General features: G+C 42.1%; 1 protein-coding gene across 1 annotated transcript; it reads right to left on the bottom strand.

Annotated features, from left to right (window-relative positions):
• Positions 1-1,740: 1,740 nt before the first annotated feature.
• Positions 1,741-11,936, bottom strand: LOC309653823 (inactive ubiquitin thioesterase OTULINL-like; the record flags this gene model as incomplete). The annotated part of the gene is made up of 8 exons (XM_082478622.1): positions 1,741-4,371; positions 5,208-5,477; positions 6,388-6,516; positions 8,744-8,893; positions 9,658-9,749; positions 9,856-9,887; positions 9,974-10,140; positions 11,790-11,936. The coding sequence occupies 8 exons, from the start codon at positions 11,934-11,936 to the stop codon at positions 4,198-4,200; spliced, it is 1,161 nt and encodes a 386-aa protein (XP_082334748.1). The 3' UTR covers positions 1,741-4,197.
• Positions 11,937-13,493: the final 1,557 nt, after the last annotated feature.

The raw sequence follows: 13,493 nt of genomic DNA, 5'->3' as shown, positions 1-13,493 counted from the left end.
GTGGTATTTTCTCCAGAGACACCGGATAGGAATATAACTTGATCGTCCCACATGTGGTCCACTCATCCACGCTGGCTTTGAATCACACTCATCCCACGCTGAGCTCTTGTTTCCTCAAGCGCATTCTATGGTCTTCCAGTGCAGACAGACAGCATGCACTTCTGGTGGTTCTACACAGCCTTCTGGTCCAGGGCTGATTGAATATGTGAGTAGTTGTTCTATCACTTATAAACCATGTTGATATTAAGCATAAATGTAGTCCAGATAAGCTTTCATTTTCTTAGCCTAGAGGAGTATGACAGGATTAAAACCAAAGTGAATTGAGGGACGACTCAACTGTTTTCAGCAAATAATATAGAAGTGATTGTACCATTTGGACCCACTTAATTTTGTGTCTGACTATAAAACAAACACTGTGACAAACAGGATTTGAAGGAAACTGAGTGACTATAGAGAAAAGTATACCTAAGTATAGTCAATACTAAGGTAATGAAACAATATTCAACTTATGACAAGCAACCCAATAGACCATTAAAGTTTTAGATCTATAAAAATATATATATTTAAAATTTACACAGTAACAATTTACATAGTCTTAAGCAGTGTGAAACACATTCTTATAAAAAGAATCATGCAGCTTTAGAAACTTGCTATTTAAGAGAACTAATTCTGAATTAGTCATTCCTTTATTCCTATTTGTATAGGTTTTCACATATCAAGTCAGTTATCAGTTAAAAAACATATACCTTCTTTAATGTGGATTCCCAACATTTTCAGAGTACTCATAAATTAGATTTTTTTCTTCCTCCCCAAGGCCTGCCTGGACAGAATTAAAATGGTCTTTCTTAGATCTCACTAAAATATGAGAAAATCATCTGATATATAACAAAAACAAATATTTCCATCCAAAATTCATCTGCAGAAAGTCCCTGGAAAATTAACAGGAATGCCCCTGATCTGAGCTGCTCTTCTCTCCTGGAGACTGGGCTGAACCTATGCTAGCTCTGTCTGGGGCTCTCCCGTACACCAGAGAAGGCCCTGGGGCTTTCCCCTGGCTCCCCCGTGGGTGGAAATGACTTTGGTTCAGGGCTGTGAAGGCCCACATCCAAGAAATTCAAGTCACTAAGGTGGCCCTGAACTAATACAGTTTCTTGGGGACCTTTCAAATGATAGTGTTCCTAGGATGAAACCAGAAGCCATCTGTAGTTATTTCTTTACTTTGGAGACAAAGCAAAACATAATTTGCATGACTCATTTGGTCACCTAAACCTCCCTCACGTTGGACTTTACATTGAGGGTCTTTTAAGGCTGGAGGAAATACTGAGATTAGAAGGGCACGATAGAAAGATAATGTGAAAAGGAAAAGAAATCCAGGTACCAGGCAGGGGAATTAAACTTGCTTATCAAAAAAGTCAGTCTTGAAGATAAAAGTTCTAAGGATGGATGGTGGTAATAGTTGCACAATGTGAATGTACTTAATGCCACTGAACTAAACATTTAAAAATGGTTAAAATGGTAAATTTTATATTATGTATATTTTACCACAATAAAAAAGTCAGTCTTGTACTAATATTCATACAACCCCTCAGTGTGGACACACATGGCCAAAATTTAAGAGAGAAACTTATGCTAACATCAAAAAAGGACAAGGGCATACATTTTCATTTTTGCTAAAATTCCTCTCATCATTTGAACCCTATAAGGTTAGAGAGACATTAAATGTTGGCATCACACAGGAAATTCACTTCCAATTTATTGTTGGCATTTAAAAGTGGTGCTAATTTATATGCAGTTCCTTTTAATTAGTTTGTTACATTCGATTATACAACTGAATTAAAAACATAAAAATACCCAGTACCTCTTCCCTTAAAATCTTCTGTTCTGATGCTTTCCCAAAACACAGCAATTACTGAGAAGTCATCTTTATTTTTTACTTTCATTGTATCAAAATGTTCTTCACAATCTGGTCTTGCCCCTCTTTTTAAAGAATTCTTTTCCCACCCTGCCCCATCCCCCCAACACAGTTAAGGATAAACATCATGGGTTGATATGTCACAGAGTTATAGGCTGCCCATCCCTGTGAAAAAGTTCTTCCTTTCAGTCCTGGATTGATGTGGAAATCATTGCACTGGATAAGGAGATGCAAGGCCAGTGGGAACACACACGTGCCAGGTACATACCTGGACAGGCTCAGGTGGAGCCAGGAGTCCAGAGCAGCAATTCTACGTGTGTCAGTCTCAGGAGAACTGCTGCAGGCTGTCATCATATCTGCTTGTGAACACAGAGGGGAGAGTTCATTTTTTCTTGGTCACAGTAACACATCAAGGGGATAACTTGCAACAGTGTCAATTAAATGACTGGGGTGATGCAAAGCCATAGATGCCTCCAAGCAGGAAAGGGCTGTAGAGCTCACGTGAGAACTCCTGCTTCGCGCACCTGTCAAGGTAACGCACAGCCCCTGGAGCTGAGCTCGCTGCTCTGCAGCTCTTCACCCGGAGAACAAAACGACGGCAGGCACAGCACTGGCTTATGCAGTACAGCTTATACAGGTGATCGTCCCCATTACAGAAGAATCTGATTGTTATTTTCATACACCACAGCATTTAACATACCTCTTTTTTATTTACAGTAAAATATGGAAATGTGAGAAAACGTTAGCGTCAAACACGTTAAGACGTTCTTAGAAGGGGTGTGTAACCGTGAAGTAGTGGATCATTAGCCAAGATTCTAAAGGTTATTTTGTATTCAACATTTGTTGAAACTCAAAACAGACGAGCAGAGTACCTCCAAAATAAAGATTACCAAAATAAACTGAAAAAGTATTTCCAAAATAAAGATGACCAAAAGCTAGTTAGCCTGAGTATATTAGTTGTCTACTGCTGCTGTGTAACACATTACCAGAAACTTAGCGACTTAAACAGCATATCATCTATTGTCTTACAGGTCTGTAGGCTAGAGGCCTGACACGGGCTCCACTGGGCTCCAATCAAAGTGTTGGCAGGGCCACGTTCCCCTCTGGAGGCTCTAGGGGAGAATCTGTTCCCTCGCCTTTTCCAGCTTCCAGAGGCCACCCACATTCTTTGGCTTGTGGCTCCTTCCTGAAACTGCAGTAACTTCCTTCCTGTATCTGCTGTAAGTAACCAACGCCAGCAGTGTTGCATCTGTCTCTGACTGTCCTTCCAGACCTCACATTTCCCTCTGACTGACACTCTCCCAAGTCCCTCTTCCACTTTAAGGACCCTTGTGATTATGTTGGGCCCACCTGCAGAACCCAGACTACTCGCCCTATTTCAAGGTCAGTGGATTAGTCCCTTAATTCCACCTGCAGCCTTGTTCTCCTTTGCCATTTGACCCGACATATTTACAGGTTCTGGGGATTAGGAGGCAGGATTCTCCCTACACACATTAAATACACATGTAAATACACATTAAATACACCGTTTAATATTTTTGTGACAGTACAATGATTGTCATTCAGCTGCCTTAATCTACAGAACTGATCTCTGATCTATATAAAACATATTAAACTAGCCAGATGCGATAGTAAAAAAAAAAAAAAGATGTAAAACAAATTGTACAACATTACAAAGTAGTGGCTATGTGTACATATGTGTTTAGATATATATATATAAAATTATACATGTTTATGTGTGTGTGAGTGTAAATACACACACACACACACACACACACACAATTTTAAAGTTAATCAAATGGTTCTGGAAAATTAATATACCATAGATATTCCTGGGAAGGTAATGCTTATAAAATAAGGCCATGTTTATGAAGATCCAAAATCAGTCAAAGATAAGATTCTTAACAAAGAACATAAAGATTATAGACAAAGAAATTCCTTCCCTTTAGTCCTTTTCCCCTACTTGTTTTCTTCTCGCTTTCTTCCTGTTGTTGTTCTTCCCAAACTAAATGTCCTTGTGCTCTGTTGTGGGTGAAATGACCAGAGCCTTTACAAACAAGGTCAAACCACCAACCCACAAATACATTAGTGCAGGGGCTCTGGAGGAAATCACTGGAAACAAAGGGAAGGCACGTGGGTCTCCGTCCAGTGTACCTGTAATCCTGGAAAGGGAGGTCCCGATTCCTCCAGTGGCAGCAATACTAGCTTTGCTTTTCTAGAAACAAACATTACTTGCAAGTGTGACCACTGTCACCGGCGAGAGCTGGTGCCCGGTCCAGGCAGACTTAAAAGACAGGAATGTGATAGTGGCGGTCATTCTCAGTCAGCAGGGAGACCTCCGGCCACTCCCTGAGCGACTCCTCTGGGTAGCAGACTTCAAAGTCTCTGGAGTTAAACCTGAACAGTCTGAACACTTTTATCTTTACTTCCAGGGAGTATCCAAGTACAAACATATCAATCTGGGGAAGAGATGAAAGAGAGGTCACAGATACACATTTCCAAATTCCCACCTCTCACCAGCGGAGGGCGAGTATTCTTCTGCAGCTCATGAGATGACGATGTACTTGCTGACAGACCCACACATGGACCAGGGAGTGGGCACGGGGCTGGGGACGAACGTCCGCGGTGCGGAGGGCAGGGGACAAGCGGAGAAATTTCTCTCTCTGGGGAGTAGCGTGAAGAAATCACAGGGAAAGCTGCCTGGAAAAAAAAACTAATAAAGGAATGCTTACAGTAAAAGTTACACTGTTTGTTTTTCGAACGGTTTTTTTTTTTTTATCGTTTTAAATCAATTTTTATTAAAATGTCAGATGATTTTGAGCACCTCCTAGGAAAGGAAAGGAAAGCAAAGCAAAGCAAAACGAAAGCCCTTTTCTATGGGGAAATAAAAGCATTGTCTGGACTTCTTTTAAAATTTCAATAACTTCTATTTGTCTGCACTAAGTAGCCAAATGCTCTCCCAGATGTTGCCTCAGTTTGCAGCTGGACTTGCTCCTGGGTAACCTCTGTTGTGGGAAAGCCTGTTACCGCCCGAGAGGCAGCGGGAAGGTCAGGAACGCTCCCAGCACTGCCGCCCGCCAGCCACAGGGCTGCAAAGACGCAGCAGCCAGCACCGGGCAGGAAGGTTTATCACTCTTCGTTTCCTCATTTGAGGGCACTCATACCCACCCGCCACCTCTTTGCAGCTGGATTTATCATGGCTGAAAGCAAACTACAAACAAACAAACACCTATGTGCTCAGGTGTTGCCAGCACCGTCCTTCATCAAACACACACGATTCTTCTGCCCCATTTACCTGCTCTAGTCCACACGTGTCACCTACAGAGTTCAGGTGATTCATCATGAAGCTCAAAGGGTCGGAAGAGGTTTCCCGGGTAAACAGGAGTCGAAAAAGACTGGGAATGACATTTGTGGTCTTCATTTGTTCATAAGCCTCAGTGACTTGATAGAGCATGATGAACTTCAGAGCTTCGTAAAGTTTACACTCCAGGATAGCATCAGAAAAAAGGGCGTTGCACATGCTTCCTCGCTTGTGATAATCTTTAATTCCACTAAATTCAGTCCACTAAAAGCAAACACAGATGTAAAGTGAAACTTAAACGGCAAAGGTGAATACATACACTGTTGCATAATTTTTAAAGTACTTATAAAACAAACCAGAGATTAATAGAGGGGAGTCGAACTTTAACTTTTCATTTTATATCATTTGACACTGATTTTTTTAACCCTAAGTACTTATTACTTTTACAATAACAAAATATTTCATTTAAACTAGTTTTTCAAAAAAGCACCACCTACTAGGTAAAATACTAAACAAGTCAGTTTCCTAAAGCTGCCTCTAAGGGTGTTGGGTTACACAAAGGACATTCCAGTGAAGAACAGTACTAATTAGTATTCTTTCTTTACCACTCACTGTGTGCCAGGGTGGGGTACAAAGCAATCTACGTGCATTCTCTCATTAAATCCTTACAATAACTGTACAGGGTTGAGACTATTCATATTTTAGTTTTACAGATCAGAAAACCATGGCACAAAAATGGTATTTCCCAAGGAGGATTCATTTCAATGATCTAAAATCTGTGTTTATTAAGTGCAGGGAAAAAAATCTTAGTCAAATTAGTCCCCAAGTTACTAATAGGCACATTTCAGAAGGGCATTTCCCAGTGCCTTGTCTGGACCTTGCACCGCATTTTTCTGGGGAAACAACAAAGGTACGTGATTGTTAAGGTTTCTGACCAGTCCACAAAAGCCCTCTTAGCCCATAATAGGTCTAATCATCACGTAGAACAACACTGCTCTCGTTCATCACTTGGAAGGAGAAAGAAGAGCAGGAAAGGAAATGGTCAGTTACTAGAAGACTATTTCTGCCTGCACTTCCTACTTGCGGGACATAAAGGGGCATGCCTGACATGCAGAAAAGGGGCTGCGTGTGGGATGCATGCTTTCATTCCTAGTTTTCCCCCCTAAAGACTCACCTGTGTTTTCAATAATTCCACACATTTACGTAATTTTCCAAACACATTCGAACCTGTATACTTCTCAGGACCAAAACTGTATTGCTGGATCCAATTACAACCTTGTGAAAAGAGCAGTTTTTCAGGAAGCTTGAAAAGGAAGTAGATGCCAACAGTGATCAGTATCTCAACAGGTCTGACACACAATTTGGAATATGTCACAGGAGATAATCTTATCTCATTCAGAAATCTTCATTTGAAAAGACTGTAACAACAGTTAAGTAAAAACGTATAGTCTTGTTTTAGATTTGTGGATTAAGTGATTTGGATCATCTTAATTCACAGTTTCACAACTGATGAAAACCTAAATGAAGATTACGTCTACAGAAACAATCTTTTTGGATAAAACATTTCCCGAACTTCCTAGGTATCTCCCTTTAGAAATTATTTTTAACCAAGCACCGTTAGAGTGACATAGTACATCAGGGAAATGTGGATTGTAGAAGGATGCACTTTGGGGTTCAAACCTGGCTCTGTCACTCGCCTGCTGAGAGACTGCTCAACCAGCACTGGTTATGTAACCTCTCAGCCTCATCTCCACTGTAATGGAGACAATGACGCTTGTCAGAAATCAATGCAAGTACTAGCCATTTTGCAGGACTCTTGTTGGGACTAAATAAGATTATAGAATACGTAGGAATCTGATCCACTGTGGGTGTCTGATACATTTTCCCACCCAGCCGAGCTTGTGGAGCCCAGGGCCTCGGCTAAGTTCTCTGTCCTCAGCAACTAGCAGCAGGGCTGGCACACAGCATACACTTAACTGCTAGATGCAATCAAACTACCAATAAAAACAGCTCCAAACGGAAGATGTTAAGGAAGTAGACCGTGTGTAGTTACATATATGCAAATACTTTATATTTCTTTGCTCCTCCATCCTTAAATGTACATCTGTGGTTAGGCATACTACTTTCAAATAAAAATTAAGGTTATTCATAAGACTGTGCTGCTTTACACTGTTAAGAAAATGAAAAAAAACAAGGTACTGACTGGGAGAAAATATTTGCAAATGACATAGCTGATGAAGCACTCGTATTCAGAATATATAAAGAATTCTCAAAACTCAATATTAAAAAAACCCAAACAACCTAATAAAGAATGGGCAAAAGATCTGAATGGAGACTTCTCCAAGGAGGTAATGTTGATGGTAAATAAGCACGTGCAAAGATGCTCAATATCATTACCCATTAGGGGAATGCAAACAAAAAACAATGACACAAATGCACCCCTATTAGAATGGCTAAGAAACAAAACAATAAACCTGAGAACGTGGAGCAACTGGAACTCATACGTTATTGGTGGCAAAATGGCAGAGCCAGTTTGGAAAAGAGTTGCCAGGTTCTTATAAAGTTAAACATAAACCTATCATGTGACCCAGCTATCTCACTCCTAGGTATTTACCCAAAAGGAATGAAAACTTACATTCATACAGAATCCTGTATGGGAATATTTATAACAGCCTTATTCATAATTGTCAACAACTGGAAGCAATCTGGGGACCTCCCTGGTGGCGCAGTGGTTAAGACTCCGCGCTCCCAGTGCAGCGGGCCCGGGTTTGATCCCTGGTCGGGGAACTAGATTCCACATGCGTGCCACAACTAAGAGTTCACATGCCACAACTAAGAAGCCTGCGAGCTGCAACTAAGGAGCCCGCCTGCCGCAAGTAAGACCCAGGGCAACCAAATAAATAAAGAAACTGGAAGCAATCCAGATGTCCTTCAACTCATGAATGCATAAACAAAATATGTTATATTCATATCAAGGAACACCATTCAGCAATAAAAGGAGTGAACTCCAAATCCATGGAACAACATGGATGAACTACAAATGCATTATGCTAAGTGAAAGAGGCAGATTCAAAAGGCTACACACCGAATAATTCCATTTATGTGACATTCTGGAAAAGGCAAAACTAAAGGGACGGAAGACATATCAGTGGTTGCCTGGGGTTGGGGGTGAGAGAAGGACTGACAAAAAGGGATACGAGGGATTCTCTGGGGTTGAGGTTACACACTGTGCTTGTCAACACTCAAATAACCATAGAGTAGAAAAGTGAATTTTAGCAGACCACCTAACTTATAAAGGACAGATGCCCTTCTCAAGAAAAGATGCCGGCATTAAAAACAAACACAGTTGAGTGCGACTATCCTTCTGAGATGATTTGTTTGCAAACTGACATGAGAGACAGAGGACTGGGCTAAAGGACCTTCAGTCTCCTGATGCCCTGTGCACAAAGCCACCCACAGAAGACCCCGAGCACCTGTGTTGCAGTCCCCGTCAGTGCGGCCTTTCCCGAACTTCCGGTGTGAGAACGTACCTTCACAATATCTTTCTCTTTCATCCAGGATGGGAAAGAGAGGCCCTGGCTGAAGACTTGGAAGAGCACCGACCTTAGTGCGTCGTAGTTGTCTCTCCTTACTTGTCGGACACATTTAATGTGCCGCTGCCAAAACAGCTCCTTGTAAGCCTATGAGCACGAGAGGAGAGGCTGTCGTTAATTCCACTGGACGAGAGAGTAAAGAAAGCAAATCCACTGCATCTTCAGCAAGGTGTTACTCCCCAGTAAAGCGGACAACAGAAACAAAACAATTATAAATTATGAATGCGAACACGTGTAATTTTCAAGTGACTTTTGTGTGTATGGAGTCCATGTCGTGCTATTTTAGCTGGTAACTTCCTGGAAGCCCAGAGCCGGGAAATGTCATTCTGGGGAGATGGTGTCTACAACCTGAACACAGTGAAAAATACTATATATACTTTTAAGCCCATGCTAAAGTGTCATTTAAATGTACTTTTCTTTTTCCTTCTCTCTCTCGCTCTCTTTTTTTTTTTTTTGGCTTTAGCTAGTGACAAGGTTGGACAGCACTGCTGCGAATATTTACCAAGATTGGTCTGATGGAAAGTTCTAAAAATCCTCAAAATGTTTTATGTCAAGGTGCCTGAATCCCTTCAAGGACAGTCCTTGCAGATGTGTTCATAGGCCTGGCCAGGAGGGAGCTGAAAAGGGTATAACGCTCAAGTGTCCTGAAATTACGGGCCTAATTTACCTAAGTCCTCGAAGGCACTAGCTCTAGGTGAAAGGCCTGAACGCAATGTCTAGCAGCTGTTTGGCTTTTAATTAGAGCCACGGTTGTTCCTGGTGCCACATTTGGTAAAGCAGAATGGAATGCGTGTTTCCCGATTTTTACACACAAATTCTCCACCCACCACGAGCTGTATAAACAGACACACCTTCCTCATCAGCTTGGCATGGGGTGTCTCTCCTTTCCATTCTCTTGCACAATAACTGAGTATATCAACTTCTGCCTCCACGCTGAGGTTCCCTGAACCAAATCAAAGATACAAGGTGGTGAATTTTCCCTTTCCTTTCCCTTCTTGAACCCTCTCTGCACTTTAAAAATAAGGAAACATATGCATGAAAATATTGACTTTTGAATCTCCTCTGCAGATATCCAATCCACCTAAAAGATAAGGGAACGATAATATCAAAATTCTATTTTAAACAGCAAGGGCATTTTTGAAAATTAAAGATGACATAGCCACATACCTTTTCAGCCAGTGCCCTAAATATAAATGTAGCCTTCTGAAGTAGCAGAGGGTGCCCACCAGAAATGAAACTGCCAACGTCACTGACCCCTTTGCTACTCTCCACGCGGCATCTAAGGCTTGGCTGGTGACGAGCGTCCAGGAGTGAACTTGGTCATTTCCTACAAAAATTTAATAATAATAATAATAATACTGTATAGCATGGGGAACTATATTTAATATACTCGATAAACCATAATGGAAAAGAATATAAAAAGGAATGTATATATGTGTCTAACTGAGTCACTTTGCTGTACGGCAGAAATTAACATTGTAAATCAACTATACTTCAATAAAAAATAAAATAAATATACATCACAATTACACAAGCCTGCTTTGTTTAAGGGGGAAAAAAAGATACACTGGATAATTTTACCTGTAAAGAGTCTATCATTGATTTATATAAACATTTTTTAAAGCATTTGAAAATTCAATCTAAAAATTAAAGAAACACCTAGTTCTCCTATAATCAGTGTCACATATGAGGATATCTTTGTTCTACGGAATTCAAGAGGAACAGGGCACATAAAGAGCGTGGGTTTCGGAATCCCTCAGACCTGAATTTAAAACCCGTTTCTCCTACTTATTCAGCTGTCTGACTGTGGGACACCTCATTTCTCTTACCCTGAATTTTCTTGACTGTAAAATGGGAGTGAAAATACCGACCTCGCTGGAGAAAGATGGAATGAAATCATTTAAGAACCAGCACAGTGCGCCTTGCACCGTGTAGAATATCTGTTAAATCCAAGAATGACCAAGGGAGTCTGCTCAGCACCGAGCCCACAGGAGTCAGTCACACCAGGGGCGTCTCCTGCCGTGTGGCCACCACCCACTTTTGCCCACGGCGATACTCTTAGGTCATTACGGGCCGTAACACATGCCATCATCTGAACGCACAGAATGAGACTCAGACAGCAGGCACAGAGACATCGTTTCCAGAAAGTGGGCCACTTAGAATAGTCGTGGATGGAGCTAGGTGTGCAGCTTACAGGGTACACTACGATTCCTGATGTGATAGGAGAGAAAATTCACAGGCCAGGAGAGCCCAAACTACGTACTTGCAATATTTTACTATGTGCAGCAGATTCCTAATTATATTATGTTTGAACACGTAAAATGCTCAAGTACAAATGAGGAAGAGAACTTTTGAATGGTGGCCAAACCTCCTGGGGTTCATTGTGCAACAGTTCCCTCCCTGGCACATTGGTTTAGTAAAATTCCAATGATTAACTGTAGTAAAAGCCTCCTGGATTCGGAATCTACAATTTTAGCATTTTTGATCGTATGGATATTTGATATGTGTATCTCAGTAAAGTTGCTATACATTCTCAATAAAGAAATATATATACTCTCAATAAAGAAAGAATTTACCAGCAAATAAAGAAATAAAGTTACCAACAAATAAAAATATGCATGTTTATAATTATTTAAAAGTACATTTTTTTATTATTCAATTAAACTATTTATTTTTAGATTGTTGTACATTCATATGCAGCTCTGAGAAATAAGCTTGTAAGAGGCAGAGAGACATCATGTACACTTTACTGGAAAAGTACATTTTCAAAAGCAGGTACTTACCTGTTTAAAACAATTGATTAGCTGTTAATTATGTATTTACTTCTACTAGATATTTAGTACAAAGTTTTTAATGAATTGCTTAAAAACGTAAGCTATAATGCCTTTGCATCTATAATTCAGACTTTTATTAAAAAGTCTACATTATTCTTCTTAAAGAATGTATAATATTTTAGTATAAAGAGAGAGCATCATATGTGTACATAATCACTGCCTTGTTGACGAGCATTTGGATTGTTTCCCAGTTTTTCACTTTTACAAACATTTTCCTCCAACAGTCCTCGTGGACTCACGGTATCTTTTAGGATAATTTCTAGAAGAGGAAACTCTGGGTCAAAGGGTGTGCACATTTCCAGATGTTACAGACGTTGCCAAAGTGCCCCCCTCAAACAGTTGACACTCCCGCCACATGTACGAGCCTCCGTTTCCCTAAACCCCAGGACCGGCTATGATTCCTCACTGCAGTAACACGTTCACAGCTCTTCCTCTGTGAAGAGCCTTTTAGAGCATCTGCCTGCTCCCCACCGGCTCGTCCTGGTGTTTGCGTGCACTTGGAGGGCTGGGGGCTGGCTGCTGGCCCCTCCACGGGGCACTGCTCTCACCCGCCGCACACGGACTCCAATCGACGGGCTGCATTCTTAAAAGATACTGCCCGGCCCCTCGGGGCACTTGATTCGAGACCCCTGAAATAGGGGCTTCTCCTGAGCGTGAGGCCTCTCGACAGCTGCCAGGGCCTCCATGGGGACCCACCGCAGATTATGTTCTCCTCACACCTACACACACACGCGCGCGCATACACACACACACACACACACACACACACACGCACTTCCCTAGCCTACTGCCCTAATCCTTGAAATTAAACCCACCTCCAACCCAAGAAAGGGCGATATGATCAACTTCTCAGAAAAAAACATGTGAGGGCTCAACACCCCCTTCCCATGCAAACCAAGAATACGAGCCTAAACTCCTTGTATCCACTCTACCCAGTGCACCCACAGGTACTGGTCAAGTGACTCAAGCCAAGAAGGGCCAGGGAGCGTATCATGGGGGCTGGTGTGGGTACCAGGGAGCGGCCTGGAGGCGGGACTCAGGAGGTCACAGGGGAGTGGGCTGCGGCTCAGAGACAACCCCGAGGTGTTCACATAACTTCGTATGAAAATATTATCAGGAGTGGGGCTTTGACAGTTCAAAAGAGCTACAGTTTGAGCTTTTGCTACGTGCCATACCCTGTGGCAATCGTTTTACAGAAATTGTCTCATTTGCTCCTAGAAACGCAGTGGCGTAAGGAGGCCCTGGTCCTGCAGTACACGGGGTGGGTGACTCCATGCCCCCACGTGCCTGTCCCTTAACCCCGGGAAGGAGGGCAGCAGGACAGCCCAGCGCCGGGGACGCAGGGCGGCTCAGGGGCTCCTCTCGCTGGTAACACGGAGGCCCCCTTGGAGCTGCGGGATGGTTTAAGGAAATGTTGGGAAAAGTGCCGAGCTCGTGGCCGGGCACACGGCAAGTACCCAAAACATGTTCATTATTATTTTATCACCTGAGGACACTGCGAGGGAGAGAACGATGAAATAAGCCGCAGAGCTAGAATTCAAACACACGGGGCAATGCGATGCGGAAGCTGGACGCTGTCCCACTTGCCTACCCTGCCTCTGAATGATGGAGCTGAGTGAATCCCAAACCAGCTCTGCTACAGCAAGTGGAATCCAGACTCTTTAAAAAGAGAGTTTAAAAAAATCTCTCCTGCATGTATCAATAACTGGATTACAACTCAAAACAACAGACACGGAGGAGAACGCCATAAATGAGGCACCCAGCAAAATACTATCATGATCACAGCTTTGATGATCTCCTGAGTCAAATCTCATTTCCCCCAAAGCAGCCGAGACGGGATAAGATCTTCCATG

This window comes from Balaenoptera physalus (assembly GCF_965194825.1).
Source record: "Balaenoptera physalus genome assembly, contig: HAP1_SCAFFOLD_1260, whole genome shotgun sequence".
Taxonomy (NCBI): Eukaryota; Metazoa; Chordata; class Mammalia; order Artiodactyla; family Balaenopteridae; genus Balaenoptera; species Balaenoptera physalus.
The sequence above is the reverse complement of the archived record's forward strand: the minus strand, read 5'-3'. Positions and strand labels throughout refer to the sequence as shown.